A 19423-nucleotide genomic window follows, 5' to 3' on the forward strand; every position below is an offset into this window, starting at 1 on the left:
GGTGAGATCCATACTCCTCGCTCTTTACTAGGTATGCTTTTTTCATGTTTATTTTGGTTTTAGGGTTTGTGAGGAGGAATAATATTATCTTTAATTTCAAATTTGCAGCTTAATTTATTTGTTGCATGTATGGTTCTAGGGTTACCATTCGTGAATTTAATTAGGGTACTTGATGATGCCTAATTTTTTGTCTTCATAAAAATTCCCTGGCTTTGCCTAAAATATGTATTCTTTTTTCCTTGTTCATCTAAGTTTAAGCGATTTTGTTTGATTTTCCATGCATGGTTACGTATTACTGAGCATAGTTTTTTGTAGAATCAATTAAGTATCCTCCCAATTCTGTTCGATTTGGCCCTCTCGTGTTTACTTGTGTAGAGTTAGTTCTCAACAAATTTTGTAGGTACTCTCTATCATTAGCTATTTATACATATATTTCCCTTTGGATACTAGCCTTCGAACCCACAACATTGCCTATTTGTGCTTGCACACTTAACCGCAATAGGAAGAAGGCCGATAGTTATTTATACATATTTATATTTCGGTGGCAATGGCATGCATATGGCTGGCTTTGTTATCCTCCTAACAAATTAACCCAGACATAGTAGAATGTAATTGAGCATGAAGAACTAGTAGTAAGTATTTGATGATTCAATGAGATCGAGAATTCAAAGTAATTAAGGACCCGACCGAATCCAGATGGCTTGCTTACATAGCTTATACATGCACTGTGCAATTTATATTATTAATTAATGCATCTCCATATTTCCTCAAACACACAGAGAAGAAGAAAAAGTCTGTTAAAGGCACTCCGACTCAACTCAAAATTGAAAAGGCTGTTGAAGGGAACCTGCTAAACTCCGACTTGATGAGGAGAATACTACTTCATCAACACCAAAACCAGAAGAGGAGAAAGCAAGCTGGGCAGTCATAGCTGAGAAACCTTTCCAATTCCCATTCAGACACCCTTGTGAACTTTGCAATGTGTTTGGCCACTGGCATCACTCATGCCCCTACCTGGAATGTATGCCAGACAACGTAACTCAGGTTCCCAAGGGCTACGAAATATGTTATGAGCGTGGGGTGAGGTATGCTGAAATGATTGATTGTGTGTTGTGGCAAGTTTGGTGACCACGTGAGTAAGAACTGCCCGGAGAGGAGCAAGTTCATGGCAATAATTGACCCTGTTATTGGTCTATCTCCTCCCACCCCATCATCTTGTTGGATTATAGTCTTGGGCTGTTGTTCTCTTCTTTATTTTCTTTGAGTTTTAGCAGTCTGTAGTCTCCGTACGTGTGTCATGTGTCATGTATGTCTACGAGTAAGCTCACCCCGCCCCGTCCGTAGTCACTGATGGCTGTCGGATAGATACTGTGTTTGGGTTTGGTTTGCTTGTACTGGTCTTGGAATACTATGTTCTTTTTGGCGCAAAGCCCTTTGCTTGTACTGGTATTGGATGCGAAAGTTTTTCATTACAGAACTATGAAACAAAAATTGTTAGATCCTGTTTAGACTAATTGAACTGTTTTTGTTCCATTATTCACTAGAGAAAGCCCCGTCTTGGGTGCGTGGTACCTTATTTGGATCGGTACTTTGCTTTGCTTTGCTATGCTGTTTGATCTCTCTTTCGGCCTCTGCCTTGCTTTGCTTTGCTTGTATGGTGTTGGCTTTGGGGTGCTGTTTTTAATTCACCTGATTCGATCGATCTATGGATTTCGTATGATGATGAGCCAAACCCATCCTTCACAAATAAATCAAACCAAGCACTTGAAAACCCGTGTCGTGCTGTGAGATCAAAGTGCAAGTAAGATTGGTTGTCACGACACAAAATGTATCATGGAGTCTCATGGTTAACCAACAACCAGAAGGTACGTATGTTGGCAATGGTAAGCATGAATGCGCTTTGCTAAGAAGTTTTTGTTCTATGGTTTGGCTGTCGAACATATTCGATGTTCGTCTTTTTGGGGATCATCATGTCGATGGCATTTCTTATTTTGCAGTTGCAGAGTAGTTGTGCTAAGTACGAATCCCCCGCTTGCCCCATGGTTTAATCCAACTGGCACGTAGTACTCTTTTTTCCTTTTACCAAGTTGGATATCAATAAAATAAAAAACAAATGTGATGACTTATATTGAACTGCTGTATTAATACGAAACACAGACTTAGAAAGGCTTGGCAAGCACATCCCTCCAGGAAGTTTCCCAACCTAGAGTATGCTTAAACGGCTTGTTTCTTCGCACATTACATAACAATTTTTGCTTCACCCTCAACCTCAACCTTTTTCAATCGCTTGTGAAGTATATAAGCTACACCATCTAAGGGCTTGGCATTCGGCAGCAAGGACTCCAGCTTGACCTATATTTTTGAGCTTCAAAAATAATTTCGATCCATCGACTTTGGGGGTTGGAGGAACCACTTAATTGTGACACCTCTTTTGCGAGGGATGAACTGCAACAGCAAAAATAATAGGGTGGCTCCTCAAACCATCATCAAGAAGAGCTTTACTAATGGCTTTAACGAAGAAATATAGGGAGGACTTCATACCTGGCCCCAACTATAACCATCATCAAGGAGAGCATCCTTGAAAAATAAGACGACGGAGAGAAGACAAGTACATAAATTGCCAAGAGGGGGATCATGGTAACAGTTCATCTGCACTAATTAATTTGATTACCAGGATCAGGCCTTGATCTTTTGGGAGCTTGGTTCTCATCAGATGAATCATTGCTTGGCCCTGCCTCGTCATCATCCCCAACAATATTATCAGACCTCAATATTTTGGAAGGTAGGCTCCCATCAAATGCGTCATGGCTTGCTCTTGCCTCATGTGGGTTAAAATCATATAAGCCAGGATGCGAATCATCCATATTTTCCTTCATAAATTTGTCCCAGACAAGATCAACCGCTATTTTCTTCACTCTTGCAGAATTATCTCCTGGTCCAACTGGCCCTACAAAAATCTTGACTTCATCCCCATCATCTTGCCAACCGAGCACATCGTTGGATAACTGCCCCTGCCAAAGATAATGGTCTTCAGAATCACAGGAAGTTGGTACTGAGGCATATGTTATCCGGGCGAGCATAGCAGTATGCTTGGTTTTATTTCGAATAGAAATGCCAAGAGGACAATCTTCAGATTGTTTGTTTGAAGAATACACACAGCACAGAGTCAACCCTTTAAAATTACTACTAACACTTTGAGGCACTACAAGACAGACTTCATCACCCCCGAAATATCTGAACCACTCAGGCATGTAATTCCCGTTGAGGAAAATGCAACCATATCCGCAAGAAGTCCATCCCTATCTTGAATGAGCAACACACTAATGAATGCATGTTTATGTATGTACATGTCCATGAGAGAGAGAGAGAGAGAGATAGAGAGAGAGAGAGAGAGAGAGAGAGAGAGACCTGTAGTATCTTCTTCCTAAAGTCAGCAGTGAGATTTTTACACGCTTCCATATGAATCCTTGTCATGGACTTTAATGACTTGTGCAAGCCTGGAATCTCAGTGAGTTTGGGAGAATGATTCAGATGCAAGACCCTCATCCTTGACATTTCCGAAAAATCTGGCATTTTCTCCAATGCAATGCACTCATCTGCTTCCAGGATTTCCAAACTTGTTGGTAAATCTGGAATTGCACGAAGTCTTCTGCAATAATTCAAACGCAATGTATCAAGCTTTGAAAAACCACTGAGACTTGGTAGGCTACAAATACTACTCCCTTGAAGATCTAAAGAAATTAGACTCCTAAGCTCCATAGGGATTGCAACATCAGTTAAATTGCAGCCTGCAAGAGATAGTACTCTTATGGAGTTTAACCCTACTGGCATAGGAGGCAAAAGAAAGGTTGGTAGTGGCCATTTCAAGCAATGAAGAGAGAGATACGTCAGGTTCTTCAGTAGGGATATGGAAGGTGGTATTGATTTCATAGCTGTGTTATCTACAACAAGAGTTTTCAACGAGTAAGAACTGCCCGGAGAGGAGCAAGTTCATGGCAATAATTGACTCCGTTATTGGTATATCTCGTTCCAAACCATCATCTTGCTGATTTCGAGGATGCTGTTGGATTATAGTCTTGGGCTGTTGCTCTCTTCTTTATTTTCTTTGAGTTTCAGCAGTCTGTAGTCTCTGTACGTGTGTCATGTGTCATGTATGTCTATGAGTAAGCTCAGCTGCGCCGTCCGTAGTCACTGATGGCTGTCGGATAGATACTGTTTTTGGGTTTGGTTTGCTTGTACTGGTCTTGGATGCCAAAGTTTTTCATTACACAGCTACCTTGCACATTAATGAAACAAAAATTGTTAGATCCTGTTAGACCAATTGATCTAACTGTTTTTGTTCCATTATTCACTAGAGAAAGCCCCGTCTTGGATGAGCGGTACCTTATTTGGATCGATACTTTGCTTTACATTGCTATGCTGTTTGATGACTTCGATCTCTCTTTCGGCCTTTGCTTTGTTTTGATTTGCTTGTATGGTGTTGGGCTTTGGGGTGCTGTTTTTAATTCACTTGATTCAATTGATCTATGGATTTCGTTTGATGATAAGCCAAACCCAACCTTCACAAATAAACCAAACACTTGAAAACCCGTGAAGTGATGTGAGATCAAAGTCTAAGTAAGATTGTTCGTCATGACACAAAGAAAATGTATCATGGAGTCTCATGGTTAACCAATAACCAGAATGTATGTACGTTGGCAATGGTAAGTATGAATACGCTTAGCGAAGAATTTTTTGTTCTATGGTTTGGCTATGTCGATGACCTTTTTATTTATTTTGGTAGCTGTGCTAAGTACGAATTCCATGCTTGCCCCATAGTTTAATCCAATTGGCGCATGGTACTTTTTTTTCCTTTGATTGGGTTGGATCTAAACTCCGCCTATGTCTTACATGGCCGGTCCCAAGCCCGGATAAAGGAGGAGGGGGAGGGCGTCAGGTAGTCGACAGCCGGCACTCCATGATCACGTCGAATCCTTATGAAAATGAATCCAGAACAAAATCGCGCTAAAGCTAGGGCGTCACCCGTAAGTGGCGCGCTGTGTGGCCCGAGCACAGTGATAAGTGAGCAAGGGTCGCTGTATCTCCATCGGCACCCGGATGCAGTGTTAAATGAGCAAGGGGGCCATAGAAACTTCTTTTCGAACGACTCCACTCAAAGTTGTTTGGGAGCATATGCTCCTATCAACTTTACCCGGGACACACAAAAGAAGTACTTTGATCCTATTAGACGGGGGAGGGTGAAGAAGCTAGGACAGAAGGGTAGAGTTCAAGAGAGCAAAATGCGTTTAGGAACGTGGAATATAGGAACCTTAACGGGAAAATCTATGGAAGTAGTGGAAGTTATGGTGAGGAGAAGGATAAATATTATGTGCCTACAAGAAACTAAGTGGGTTGGTAGTAAGGCAAAGGATCTAGAAAACTCAGGGTTTAAACTTTGGTATTCGGGCACAAATAGAACGAGAAACGGTGTTGGCATCATCGTGGACAAGACCTTGGTACAAGATGTTGTAGATGTCAAGAGGGTAGGAGATAGAATCATGGCAATCAAGATTGTAATAGGACAAGAACTTATCAATGTGATTAGTGCGTACGCACCTCAAGTAGGGTTGGATACGAGTTCGAAGGAGAAATTTTGGGAAGATCTTGGAGACTTGGTGCAAGGAATTGCTCAGACGGAGAAGTTATTTATAGGAGGAGATTTAAATGGACACGTGGGCAGGGAGACAGGCAACTATGGAGGTTTTCATGGTGGCCATGGTTTTGGGGAGAGAAACGAGGATGGGGAAGCTATCTTGGATTTTGCAATGGCATATGATCTCTTCTTAGCCAACACCTTCTTTAAGAAGAGAGAAGAACATGTGATCACCTACAAGAGTGGGTCGTCAAAAACACAAATAGATTTTCTTCTAATGAGGAAAGGGGATCGTATAACTTGTAAGGATTGCAAAGTTATACCAGGAGAGAGCGTGGCTAATCAACATCGCTTGTTGGTGATGGATGTACATATCAAAAGAGTAAGACAAAAGAACAAGACTTGGAAGTGCCCAAGGACTAGATGGTGGAATCTAAAAGAAGAAAAACAAGCCATTTTCAAAGAGAAGGTAATCACCCAATGTGTGTGGGATAGAGAGGGGGAAGCTAGCCAAATGTGGGATTCCATGGCTAGTTGTATCCGAAAAGTAGCAAAAGAGGTATTAGGAGAGTCCAAGGGCTTTGCCCCACACCAAAAGGAATCTTGGTGGTAGAATGAGGAGGTACAAACAAAGGTGAAGGCTAAGAAGGAATGTTGTAAAGCCTTATACAAGGAGAGGACCGATGAAAATGGTGAAAGGTATAGAAAAGCGAAGCAAGAGGCGAAGAAAGCTGTCAGAGAAGCTAAGTTAGCGGCTTACGACGATATGTATAAACGACTAGATACCAAAGAAGGAGAGTTGGATATCTATAAACTATCTCGAGCAAGGGAAAAGAAGACAAGAGACCTAAACCAAGTGAGGTGCATCAAGGATGAGGATGGAAAGGTTCTTGCTACAGAGAACGCGGTTAAAGACAGATGGAGAGGTTATTTTCATAATCTTTTCAATGAAGGACATGAAATGAGTGCTTCTTTAGGGGAGTTGAGTAACTCAGAAGAGTGTAGAAACTACTCTTTTTATCGTCGAATCCGGAAGGAAGAAGTGGTTGTAGCTTTGAAGAAGATGAAGCATAAAAAAGCAATAGGCCCAGACGATATACCAATCGAAGTGTGGAAACTTTTGGGAGAGACAGGTATAACATGGCTCACTGACCTTTTCAATAGGATTTTGAAAACGAAGAAGATGCCAAATGAGTGGCGAACGAGCACTTTGGTGCCTATCTACAAGAATAAGGGCGACGTACAAAATTGCATGAACTATAGGGGTATTAAGCTAATGAGTCATACAATGAAGCTCTGGGAGAGAGTCATTGAGCATAGATTGAGGCAAGAGACACGGGTTTCGGACAACCAATTCGGGTTCATGCCAGGGCGCTCAACCATGGAGGCAATCTATCTCTTACGAAGATTGATGGAAAGATATAGAGATGGGAAAAAGGATTTACACATGGTCTTTATAGATTTGGAAAAAGCGTATGATAGGGTCCCAAGAGACATTCTTTGGAGGATTTTAGAGAAGAAAGGAGTACGAGTAGCATATATCCAAGCTATAAAGGATATGTATGAAGGAGCAAAGACTGCCGTAAGAACTCATGAAGGACAAACCGAAAGCTTTCCCATAACTGTAGGATTACATCAAGGCTCATCCTTAAGTCCTTACCTTTTTGCGTTGGTAATGGATGAGTTAACAGGACATATTCAAGATGATATTCCTTGGTGTATGCTTTTCGCAGACGATATAGTGTTGATAGATGAAACTCAGGAAGGGGTAAATGCAAAGCTTAACCTTTGGAGAGAAGTGTTGGAATCTAAAGGTCTTCGCCTAAGCCGATCAAAGACAGAATATATGGAGTGCAAGTTCAGTGCAAATGGAGGCCAAAACGAGTTAGGGGTGAGGATCGGAGATCAAGAAATACCAAAGAGCGACCGTTTTCGTTACCTAGGATCTATCTTGCAAAAGAACGGAGAATTAGATGGAGATCTCAACCATAGAATACAAGCTGGATGGATGAAGTGGAAGAGTGCATCCGGTGTGTTATGTGACCGCCGTATGCCACTGAAGCTCAAGGGAAAATTTTATAGGACGGCAATAAGGCCGGCGATGCTGTATGGCACAGAATGTTGGGCGGTGAAACATCAGCACGTACACAAAATGGGTGTAGCGGAGATGAGGATGCTTCGTTGGATGTGTGGGCACACGAGAAAGGATAAGATTAGGAATGAGGATATCCGGGGTAAAGTAGGAGTAGCCGAAATTGAAGGAAAGATGAGAGAAAATCGGTTACGGTGGTTTGGACATGTGCAAAGAAGGCCTACTGACGCTCCGATTAGAAGATGCGACTATGGGACAGAGGTTCAGGGCCGAAGGGGTAGAGGAAGACCTAGGAAAACTTTGGAAGAGACTCTAAGAAAAGACTTAGAGTACTTGGATCTAACGAAGGACATGACACATGATCGAGCACAATGGCGTTCTAAGATTCATATAGCCGATCCCACCCAGTGACTTGGATTTTCCAAGTCTCCAACCGAGAAGTTTTCCTCACTCGAAAAATTAAGGGAACACTACCCCAACCTACATGCTCCACTCAGAAAGCTTCAACATACAAGCTTCAACAAAAGAAAATTCAAAGAACTTAGCGAATAAGGCTTTGGTGTATTTAACACAATACGTTGAAATGAAGGAAAGCTTATTTATTGATATCCCCGATAAGCTACAAATATGTACATATACATGAGTCAAAATAAACACACAAGAGGGAGCCTTCACAAAGGTTGCTTAGGAGAAGTCTCAGCAGTCGGTAGAGCCTCAGAAAGAGAAGGCACCGGAGGGGGATCATTTGGAGCCTCAGTACTGGACAGAACCCTAGAAGGAGGAGGCATCAGAGGTTGATCATTTGGAGCTTCATTACGCGGTACAGCCCCAGAAGACGAAGGCAATAAATGCCTTTGGAACAAACCCACAAATCTCTGATGATCAAGTAAAACCTGACCATCAGTTTCCTTCATCTGGTCAAGCTTCCTCTTCATGTTTGTAGCATAGTCATGTGCGAGCCGGTGCAACTGTTTATTCTCATGCTTGAGCCCTCTAATCTCCTGTTTGAGACTCATCACTTCAGCCGCCAATGATTCAACTTGGCGGGTTCGAGCAAATAGGCGTTGGGCCATATTAGACACAGAACCTGCACACTGAACACTGAGAGCCAGCGAATCCTTAACAGCTAACTCATCAGACCGTTTGGAAAGTAGTCTGTTATCTTTGGGAGTGAGAAGGTTCCTGGCCACCACCGCAGCGGTCATATCATTCTTCATCACGGAATCCCCAACGGTAAGAGGACCAGTGGGGGAGACGAAGGATGGACGCCATATGTTGTCTGGAGAAGGCGGGGCTGCCTCTTCAACAAGGTTCAAGTCAAAACGACGGTCGGAGGGGCCAGACATTTTCAAAGGTGTTGAAGAGAGAAGAGGTCGGACAAATCAAGATCTTAGAAGTGCAAGAATGAAGCTTCTACTGGTGGAGATTCAAGTGTGCTTTGGAACTTAATGCCAGCCCCTATAAAAATCTGCACTCGACGGAGCTTCAGAAATCGAAGAGGCGCCTGCTCAGAAATCGAAGAGGCGTTTGCTTTCTCAAAAGCTGGGCTGCTTAGAGATCACGAGGGTTGATCTCAGAAATCGAAGAGGCGTTTGCTTTCTCAAAAGTTGGGCTGCTCAAAGACCACAAAGGCCGATCTCAGAAATCGAAGAGGCGCTCACTTTCTCAAAAGCTGGGCTCCCCAGAGACCACGAGGGCCGATCTCAGAAATCGAAGAGGCACCTACTTTTCCAGCCTTGTCAGCACCTGTCACACGCACACTCAGCTTTGCGGAAATTATGGGCATTCTATCGAAGACTTCTGGGGAAGTAGAAAACACATGAATCTTACTGTTCAATCACCCACTTGCCACACGCAACAATAGCTCATGGGTACCACAGAAAACTTTGCCAAAGTTCTCTGCCAAAGTTGAGCACGTGAAGCTTGCAGCTCCCACTACATCACTCTGACCAAGAAGGGTAAAAGAATAGCAAATAAACAGCACTAACAAAGTTTAAACCCATAAATTTTGAAGGTCTAGCTACCATATTATTACCCACAAGGGTAAAGGAACAGTACCACTGCTGGATAATTGGAAAGTCCCTGTGTGTCAACCTCTGTGCTTCGTGGCAAGGTAGACTAGCAAACATGCCCAACCTTTACTCACATTCGAGAAAACACTCCCAATAAGATTGCTTGCTCCAAAATCGAAGAGGCACCGTCCTCCGAATCTCGAGAGCCAGACTCCCAACATGACTACTTTCTTAAAAATCGAAGAGAAGCTTCGTGGCAAGGTAGACTAGCAAACATGCCCAACCTTTACTCACATTCGAGAAAACACTCCCAACAAGATTGCTTGCTCCAAAATCGAAGAGGCACCGCCCTCCGAATCTCGAGAGCCAGACTCCCAACATGATTACTTTCTCAAAAATCGAAGAGACGCTGCTCCCCGAATCTTCGAGAGCCAGACCCCCAGCATGATTGCTTTCTCAAAAATCGATGAGGCATCGTTCTCCGAATCAATCGAAGAGGCGCTCGCTTTCTCAAAAGCTGGGCTGCTCAGAGACCACGAGGGCCAATCTCAGAAATCGAAGAGGCACCTACTTTTCTAGCCTTGTCAGCACCTGTCACACGCACACTCAGCTTTGCAGAAATTATGGGCATTCTGTCGAAGACTTCTGGTGAAGTAGAAAGCACATGAATCTTACTGTTCAATCACCCACTTCCCACACGCAACAATAGCTCATGGGTACCACATATAACTTTGCCAAAGTTGAGCACGTGAAGCTTGCAGCTCCCACTACATCGCTCTGACCAAGAAAGGTAAAAGAATAGCAAAGAAACAGCACTAACAAAGTTTAGACACATAAATTTTGAAGGTCTAGCTACCATATTATTACCCACAAGGGTAAAGGAACAGTACCACTGCTGGATAATTGGAAAGTCCCTGTGTGTCAACCTCTGTGCTTCGTGGCAAGGTAGACTAGCAAACATGCCCAACCTTTACTCACATTCGAGAAAACACTCCCAACAAGATTGCTTGCTCCAAAATCGAAGAGGCACCGTCCTCCGAATCTCGAGAGCCAGACTCCCAACATGACTACTTTCTCAAAATTGAAGAGAGGGTAAAGGAACAGTACCATTGCTGGATAATTGGAAAGTCCCTGTGTGTCAACCTTTGTGCTTCGTGGCAAGGTAGACTAGCAAACATGCCCAACCTTTACTCACATTCGAGACAACACTCCCAACAAGATTGCTTGCTCCAAAATCGAAGAGGCACCGCCCTTCGAATCTCGAGAGCCAGACTCCCAACATGATTACTTCCTCAAAAATCGAAGAGACACTGCTCTCCGAATCTCGAGAGTCAGACCCCCAACATGATTGCTTTCTCAAAAATCGAAGAGGCATCGTTTTCCGAATCTCGAGAGCCAGATACCACAGACCACTTTTTCAAAGTGCTCTGACAGAGTTAAAACATGTGAAACTGGCAGCTCCCACTACCGTGCTATGACCAAGCAGGGTAAAGGAATAGCATTACTACTTGTTGTTAGGGAGACTCCTATATATGTCGACCTCCATCCCCAACGGACAGGCAGACCTGCAAAAATGCTCAACCCTTCATCATATCTGAGAGGGCACTCCCAACGAAGCCTTTCGAAATATTCAGCTTTCTTTCCCCCCGATAATACCTCTGCAAACAAGCTATACTAGAGCAAGAATATCTCATATCATCAGGGTTAAAAGCAAGAGTATCCCATATCATGCTTTTTCCCTGTCTTTTCCTTTGGCCTTGTTTTTACCTGCAAGACAAGGAGAAAGAGAGCAATCAGTCAGCAGTTGGAATCAAGCTTCCAGCCAGGAACTGACTGCCTGGAACCCCTTACCTGATTACTTACCTGGCATTGCTCTCGAGTACTCATCTTCAACATCTTATGTTTCCAGGGAAGATTCCGCATCTGCTTGAGGAACAGATAGGGCAAGTGCGAAGGATACAAGGAAGCATGTGGAGACAAGCGTAACAGCACACGTGCCGATACATCCATTACTCTGTCAAAAGCAAAAGTATCCCATATCAGCAGGGTGGAACGTACTCTAGATTTGATGGACTTGTTTTGACCCTCAAATTCTTCAGTCGGCCTTATACTCTGGAGGAAACCAGAAAACCCTCCAGCTCAGTTCAAGAATAAGCCTGTGGAAAGTTACTTCTTCAAAAGCAAAAGTATCTCATATCATCTCTTCTCATTTTTCTTCTCTTTATCCTTCATGCTGCTGCAAGATGGGGAGAAGGTGAACAATCAGTCGGAGCTCTGATTGCTTACCTTGTCTGTCACCTCTTTCAGCAGACCCCCTAGCTCGGCGACTTGGGGGACTCCTACTACATGGTTTGTATCGCGCTTGACCAAGCCTGAAACTACAAGTAAGCTTCAAGTGAAATTGATACATTACCTTGTGCATCTCCACCAGTTAAAGATACCACCCCTGGATGGAGGAAGAGTACTTCCAGAGAAGATGCCACATCTACCTATGAGACAGATAAGGCAAGTCAAGACGACACCACACTCCGATACTTAGAAGTTTCGTGATTACGAGATCATTCTCCCACAATATTTCCTAATGTCATTTGTACTAAATCATTCACTTGTACTCACTAAAGGAGAGCTTGAACCTATGTACTTGTGTAAACCCTTCACAATTAATGAGAACTCTTCTATTCCGTGGACGTAGCCAATCTGGGTGAACCACGTACATCTTGTGTTTGCTTTCCTATCTCTATCCATTTATATACTTATCCACACTAATGACCGGAGCAATCTAGCGAAGATCACAAAAAGCGACCGTTTTCGCTACCTAGGATCTATCTTGCAAGAGAACGGAGAATTAGATGGAGATCTCAACCATAGAATACGAGCTGGATGGATGAAGTGTAAGAATGCATCCGGCGTGTTGTGTGACCGTCGTAGGCCACTGAAGCTCAAGGGAAAATTTTATAGGACGGCAATAAGGCCAGCGATGTTGTATGGCACAGAATGTTGGGCGGTGAAGCATCAACACGTACACAAAATGGGTGTAGCGGAGATGAGGATGCTTCGTGGGATGTGTGGGCACACGAGAAAGGATAAGATTGGGAATGAGGATATCCGAGGTAAAGTAGGAGTAGCCGAAATTGTAGGAAAGATGAGAGAAAATCGGCTCCGGTGATTTGGACATGTGCAAAGAAGGCCGACTGACGCTCCGGTTCGAATATGTGACTACGGGACAGAGGTTCAGGGCCGAAGGGGTAGAGGAAGACCTAGGAAAACTTTGGAAGAGACTCTAAGAAAAGACTTAGAGTACTTGGATCTAACGGAGGACATGACACAAAACCGAGCGCAATGGCGTTCTAGGATTCATATAGCCGACCCCACTTAGTGGGAAAAGGCTTTGTTGTTGTTGTTGTTGTTGATTGGGTTGGATCTAAAAAAATAAAATAAAAAACAAATGTAACGAATTATATTGAATTCCTGTATTGATACGCAACAAAGCCTCAGAAAAGCTTGGCAAGCACACCCCTCCAGGAAGTTTCCCACCCTAGAGTATGCTTAAACGGCTTCTGATTCTCCCACTGATCTGGAATTGTTTCATCGCACATTACATAACAATTTTTGCGTCACCCTCAACCTCAACCTTTTCCTATCCCTTGTGAAGTATACAAGCTACACCATCTCCAAGGGCTTGGCATTCAGCAGCAAGCACTCCAGCATGACCTATATTTTTGGCTCCGGCTTCAAAAAGAATTTCGATCCATCGACTTTGGGGGTGGGTGAAACGACTTAATTGTGACCCCTCTTGTGTGGAGGATGAACTGCAACAGCAAAAATAATAGGGTGGCTCCTCAAACCATCATCAAGAAGAGCTTTATTAATGACTTTAACGAAGAAACATAGGGAGGACTTCATACCTGGCCCAAACTGTAACCATCATCCACGAGAGCATCCTTGAAAGATATCCCGCGGTTCCCCATGAACTCATGGACGGTTAAAATACGAGAAGACAAGTACATAAATTGCCAAGAAGGGGATCATGGTAACAGTTCATCTGTACTAATTAATTTGATTACCAGGATCAGGCCTTAATCTTTTGCTAGTTCGGTTCTTGTCAAAAGAATCATTGCTTGATCTTTTGGGAGTTTGTAATATCTTCTTCCTAGAATCAGCAGTGAGATTTGTGTACCCTTCCATATGAATCACTGTCAAGGATTTTAATGAGTTATGCAAGCCCGGCATCTCTGTGAAGTTGGGGGAGTGAAGTTCTCTTAAACTTGACATTGCAGAAAGGTCTGGGATTCCCTCCAACGCAAAGCACTGACTCAGATTCAGGATTTTCAAATTTGTTGGTAACTCTGGCACTGCACGAAGATCTGAGCAACCAGCCAAAGACAATGATTGAAGCTTTGAAATACCACTGAAACTTGGTAGGCTACGAAATCTATTCCTTTGAAGATCTAAATGTTCTAAAAAATTTAGTCTCCAAAGCTCCATAGGAATTGCATCATCAGTTAAACTGCAGCCTGCAAGACATACTTCTCTTAAAGTGTTAAACACTGATAATGGACGAAGCAAACGATTGGTTAATAGTGGCCATTCAAAACCATAAAGAGAGAGAGAATTCAGGTTCTTCAGTTGGAATATGGAAGTTGATATTGATTTCCATGCTGTGTTATCTATAGTAAGAGCTCTCAACGATGCCAACCCACGCAAGTCCGGAGCCAAGTTTCTAAATTTTGAGCAGCCAGCGAGATCAAGAGCTTGAACAGATGTCAATTTATAAAAACTCTTTGGGAGATACCTAAGCACTTTGCAGTCTTTAAGATCTACCGAAACAAGTTTCTGAAGTTGACCAATGGACTGGTCAACGTGGAGCAAACACTTGCAGTCTTGAAGTATCAATTGCTCGAGATTTGGGAGTTTTGAAAAGTCCGGTGAATGTGTTAGGTAATGGGAATGACTTAGATTAAGAAACTTCAACTTCTCAAGCAACTGCAAGATAAAAGGAAAAAAACTCAAATTCAAATTCAAATAGAAGAAGAAAGCATGATGATGGTGGTTACAAAACCTAGAGGAATGAATTAATAATTTGATTGAAGTCATAACGTACCAGATCGGAATCCTCCCAAACTCGTTTGAGTTTGCTATAGCTCAGGTCAATAGCAACTATGTTTGGGTGATCAAAATCTTCTGGTATGACCTCCAGAGGGAATCCATGCCAACACAACCATCTTAACTCATTGGACAGATTGTTGTAACTGCCAGTGAGCTTCACGTAATTGAGTTTGAGCAATCTCAGACTCTGCATGTTTCTAAATGCTTCTGTACTGAAGCTAGCCTCGTCAGACTCTTGCAAATCTAAAGTGAGTCCTTGAACTGCTTCAGTTCCCTATTGAAAGAGGAGAGCAAGGGAGAGGGGGGGGGGGGGGGGGTGTAGGGACAAGGAACTGAGTAAGAAGACGGTTATCTGCATTTGAAAATATGATTTATACACATGAAGCAAAACCATGCATTGGATGTATGATTACAAGAGAGGTAGACAACCTATCAGTTGTTATAGTACCTATGGATTAAAGCCATAGTTGTGCTTTAGACTTCAGATGTGATTTTACAATTGTTCAAATTAGTTAGGTATCTTAGTAAGCATCTGCTACAGGTGTTACGTTTTACCTCTTGTATCTAAGAAGTGTAGAACATATATGATATATGATTCCGTTATTTAATTTAAATAATTCAATACAATCGGTTCCCTAGATGTCTCCTATACTTTCCTTTCTCTGCTCTGTTTCTCTTTTCATTCCACCTGTAGTATATTTGGGTGTCGTCCAATCAACTCATTGTGTTGTAGTTGAAGCATCCAACTTATACAATTTACTAGATGTGTGTGGTATCCATACACTTCTTCTTTGTTAAGTACATGTGTTTAACATAAAATTTAATTGCAAACCATACTTACAGATTTGTTCCTCAATACGCAAATCACATCTTCGTGATGCCATAATCTACTGCGTTTTCCAGGGTCATCAGGGGATTCTGCATGCACAATTTCTCTTCCCACGTCACGGAGCAAATCATGCATCACCAGTGTGAAATCATCATTAGTAGTTACAAGGCACTGCTCTTGGAGGACACTTATTCCGATTTCTGGATATAAGTCACAGCCATCCAATATTTTCATGACATAATCCTTGTTCATTCCAGTAAAGAAACAAGATATATCAAGGAATATAGCCTTCAGGTCATCATCAGCTAGCTCATCAAAGCTGATTTTAAGTCTTTCATGAATCTTCTCATGAGTATGACTTTCCAATTTCTCCAATGCACCTTTCCAAGCACTTATGCTTTTCCCAGATAGATAAGAACCTACAACTTCAAGTGCTAGTGGCAAACCTCCACAGTAGTCAGCAGTTTCTCTTGTGAGTTCAAAATACTCTTTCTCAGGATAGTTCTTTCTAAAGGCATGCCAACTAAGTAGCATAAGAGCTTCTACTCTATTCATTACTGGCAGTTCATATATCGTATCCACTCCAAGCATCTTTAGCAAATGTTCATCTCTTGTGGTTATTATAATTCTACTCCCAGCACCAAACGAGTCACGTTTTATAGCTAATGCTTCTAACTGTTCCATGCAATCTATATCATCAACTATGGCAAGTACCCTTCGGTCGTGAAGTCTTAATACTATCTCCAAGATCCCTTGATCGACACTACTTACCATTATGTTGGACGGTTTCAAGATATCAAAAAGAAGTTGCTCTTGCACTTGAACCAATTTCCTTTCCCTCACATTTTGAAGGAAACTTTTACCTTCAAACGTATCCTGATATTTGTTGAATATGGCTTTGGCAACGGTTGTTTTACCCACTCCACCCATACCCCAAATTCCAATTATGCGAACATCATTTGATCCCCCAACATCTAAATAATTACTGATTGCTTGCACCCGAGAACCAATTCCAACTAGATTGGTGGCTACCTCTAAGCATGTGCTGCGGTTCAAGGCTCTGCTGATCTGAGTGACAATTTCCCTGATAAACTTTCCTTCATACCTGGTTGCCAAAAGTCCAAATGAATTAAAAGTTAGATTTATTATACAAACTGCAACATTAAGATGTTTATGTGTCCGTTCAACTATAACCATTCAGGATTTGAAGAGTCAAAATCTCCAAATACCATTTACAGGGTGCAGTACGTTGGTCCGCCTAAGAGCATCTCCAAGAGGAGCTCTCAACCACAAACTCTATTTTAAAGAGCCAAATCTAAAAGACTCACCCAAGAGACTCTGTAAAGGACTCGTTCATATGCTAAATGTAAAAAATTTACCAAAACTGTTGAAGAGTGCTCTAATTAGCTTGATATCCAACCATACGTGATAGATATAGAGATATATATAGGAAGAATGTGTAAGCAATTATGTTCATGTACAGAGGTGCTTTCGTTAAGCACATGTTAACAATTTTACCAAAAAAACCAAGTTCCTGGAAAAGCATCTAACATGCTCTTGCTCGAAAAGCGATTCTATGACTCAAAAATACTTGTAAATTTACTGCAAAAGTACTTTTGACTGTCATTCTATTGTTTCTTGAGATTGGGTGGACAATTAATAACTTCTGTTTAGGAACCAAAGAAATAAAGCATCATTTATATATATTAAAAATGGATTGGGAATTTAAAAACATACGGAATAAAGAAAAGGAAATAAGAAAGTAATCTATTTACCCATCGGCGTCTCCAAAAACAAAACCAGACAAACTTGCAGCTTCAGTAAGAGCGTCTCTCCATAGCTGTAACTTTTCTTTGACTTCGTACAGCCGCCGTTCGTGGTTCAGAAATGCTGTTGCAAAAGCACCGGTCTGTTTCCTGACATCTGAAGGATCGACATCATAGAATATTGGAAAAACAATTTGACCCAGTGTTCTTCTGCACTCCATGATCTTCACAAGCTCGTCAAGACACCAACTTGACTCCGCATACCACCTTGAGAAGACGATGACAGCGATTTTAGACCCTTCGATTCCCTGAATCAGGTCGTTTTTCAGACTTTCCCCTCTTCTTAGTTCGTCATCGTCCATAAAGACGTTGACTTGGGCGTCTTTCAACGCGAGGTAGAGGTAGTCCGTGAAGTTCTTGCGTGTGTCTTCAAGTCGAAAGCTCAAGTACACGTCGTACTTCCAACGTTTTAAGGAGGAAGACGAGGACGTCGAGGTATCCATTGGAGCAATTGTCAGGTACTTGGCACAGAGGTTTTGAGTTCGCACAGATGAAGGATTTTGAGATCTACAAACACCACAAGGTAAAGTAAAGTCAAAGTCCGCTTAAGTCCAATGAAACTCCAATTTTTTTAGTTTAAGGGCCTCAAATTTTATGATTATTTTTTCACTTTGGTCCTTCAAAATGTTTTGGTTACAAATTGGTCCTTTTTCTTTTGTTAGACCCAAATTGGTCCTTTTCTTTGGTCAAACATAAGATTCATTGATGGAAGCAAATGTTACGAGTGATAAACTTAAATAAAAGATGCTAGTAGGCCTAGGAAAACATAGTCCTATGCAAAGCACATGATGACCCAATTACCGTCATATATTTCACCAATTTGCCATTTGGGTCTGCCGATACGCGGTCAACATCGACAAACCACAAAGGCCAAAATACAAAACCACAGATGCAAACAAACCCCAAATGAACAAAGCCAATCTCTAACCTAACAACTACAAAGATGCACAATGAAGACATAAATTTGCCTCTAAAAAGCTCAACAAAAGATAGAAGCAGCACAGCCAGCAACTGAATCCACCACTCAAGGACCAAAAAGGGAAGACTTCCGATGCCAACAAAGCAAAAAGACAGAACATCATCAGAACAGTAGAAGGAGGCGGCGCATAGACCCAAATCAGCTGCAAAGCAGTTTTGCACACCTTCATCAAAGTGAGCGACAACTCGCTCTCGCGGTGGGTAGCAAACACAATGACTAGTATAGCCTTCTCAATCGAAAGCAAGCATTCAACAGACAATTGGAGGATTTGTAGGCGGAGGAGTGGGAGGGTAGAGGAGAGTTCTCGTGTGATGCACAAAAGAAGGATATCTAAGTAGTTGTTTGGGTTAGGAATTAGGCATAAATTTGGAACAAATTTGAATTTAGTGCAACAAGCTGAAAATTTCCGAAAAGCGAGCAGAAAACCAAAATTATGGGGATACGAAGACACGTTTACTTTGATAGAATGACAAACGACTATAATTTGAAGGCATTTTGATAACCCATTTACTTTGACCGAAACCTGACCACTTATGTGTAGGGCTAACCATATTTTGAAACAACATACGAAAACACCTAACAATCCATGAGTTGATTCAATTAGAAGCTGTTTTTCTTTTCTTATTTTTTATTTCTTTTAAATTAGATTTAAAGTTTTGACCTTCAAATAACCAGCTGTAAATTGATTATTTTCTAAAAAAGAATCAGTTGTAAACTGGCTCCGTTGAATAATATGGTATACTTCTGTGAAATGTGTCTCAATGCTAAGTTGGTTTTGCAAAACACTTAATAACCTATAAATTAATCATATTTTCTTGCATCTCATTTGACACACATTGTTAGCTAATTCCTTCTCAATATATATATAAGAAAACCCATACCCAGTTAAAAACTTGTTTGAACCAGCTACTCCAAAATACTTCTTTGAGACAATAAAGCAAACGAAC

The 19423-nt window shown here is 41.9% G+C and overlaps 2 protein-coding genes across 3 annotated transcripts in view; both read right to left on the minus strand.

Moving 5' to 3' along the window:
• Positions 1 to 18025, minus strand: part of LOC126588998 (disease resistance protein RUN1-like) — a 64228-nt gene extending 46203 nt beyond the window's left edge. The window contains exons 1-2 of the mRNA XM_050254172.1: positions 17447 to 18025; positions 16535 to 16776 (exon numbers count right to left, since the gene is read on the minus strand). Of these exons, the coding sequence (XP_050110129.1) occupies positions 16535 to 16776; positions 17447 to 17940 (736 nt within the window). The 5' untranslated portion in view covers positions 17941 to 18025. The remainder of the gene's footprint in view (positions 1 to 16534; positions 16777 to 17446) is intronic.
• On the minus strand, positions 2104 to 3955 carry LOC126589090 (disease resistance protein RPS4B-like). 2 transcript variants are annotated; one of them, XR_007611701.1, is made up of 3 exons: positions 3409 to 3955; positions 2542 to 3299; positions 2104 to 2445 (listed from the first exon to the last, which is right to left on the minus strand). XR_007611701.1 is itself a non-coding variant. In XM_050254281.1 (2 exons), exons 1-2 carry the CDS (start codon positions 3928 to 3930, stop codon positions 2655 to 2657), a joined length of 1167 nt encoding a protein of 388 aa, XP_050110238.1. In that variant the 5' UTR covers positions 3931 to 3955; the 3' UTR covers positions 2104 to 2654. The 2 variants fall into 2 exon arrangements, 1 of the variants encoding a protein (XP_050110238.1); XM_050254281.1 differs by having other exon boundaries at positions 2104 to 3299.
• Positions 18026 to 19423: the final 1398 nt, after the last annotated feature.

The sequence above is a fragment of the Malus sylvestris genome, chromosome 2 (assembly GCF_916048215.2).
Source record: "Malus sylvestris chromosome 2, drMalSylv7.2, whole genome shotgun sequence".
NCBI classification, from domain to species: Eukaryota; Viridiplantae; Streptophyta; class Magnoliopsida; order Rosales; family Rosaceae; genus Malus; species Malus sylvestris.

What these genes read in the sequence shown, in the direction of transcription:
- LOC126589090 (XM_050254281.1), bottom strand. Translation starts at nt 3,930, where the DNA reads ATGAAATCAATACCACCTTCCATATCCCTACTGAAGAACCTGACGTAT. An exon ending in TTAGGAAGAAGATACTACAG is followed by an intron (nt 3,300 to 3,408) that starts GTCTCTCTCTCT and finishes CATTCAAGATAG; the next exon opens with GGATGGACTTCTTGCGGATA.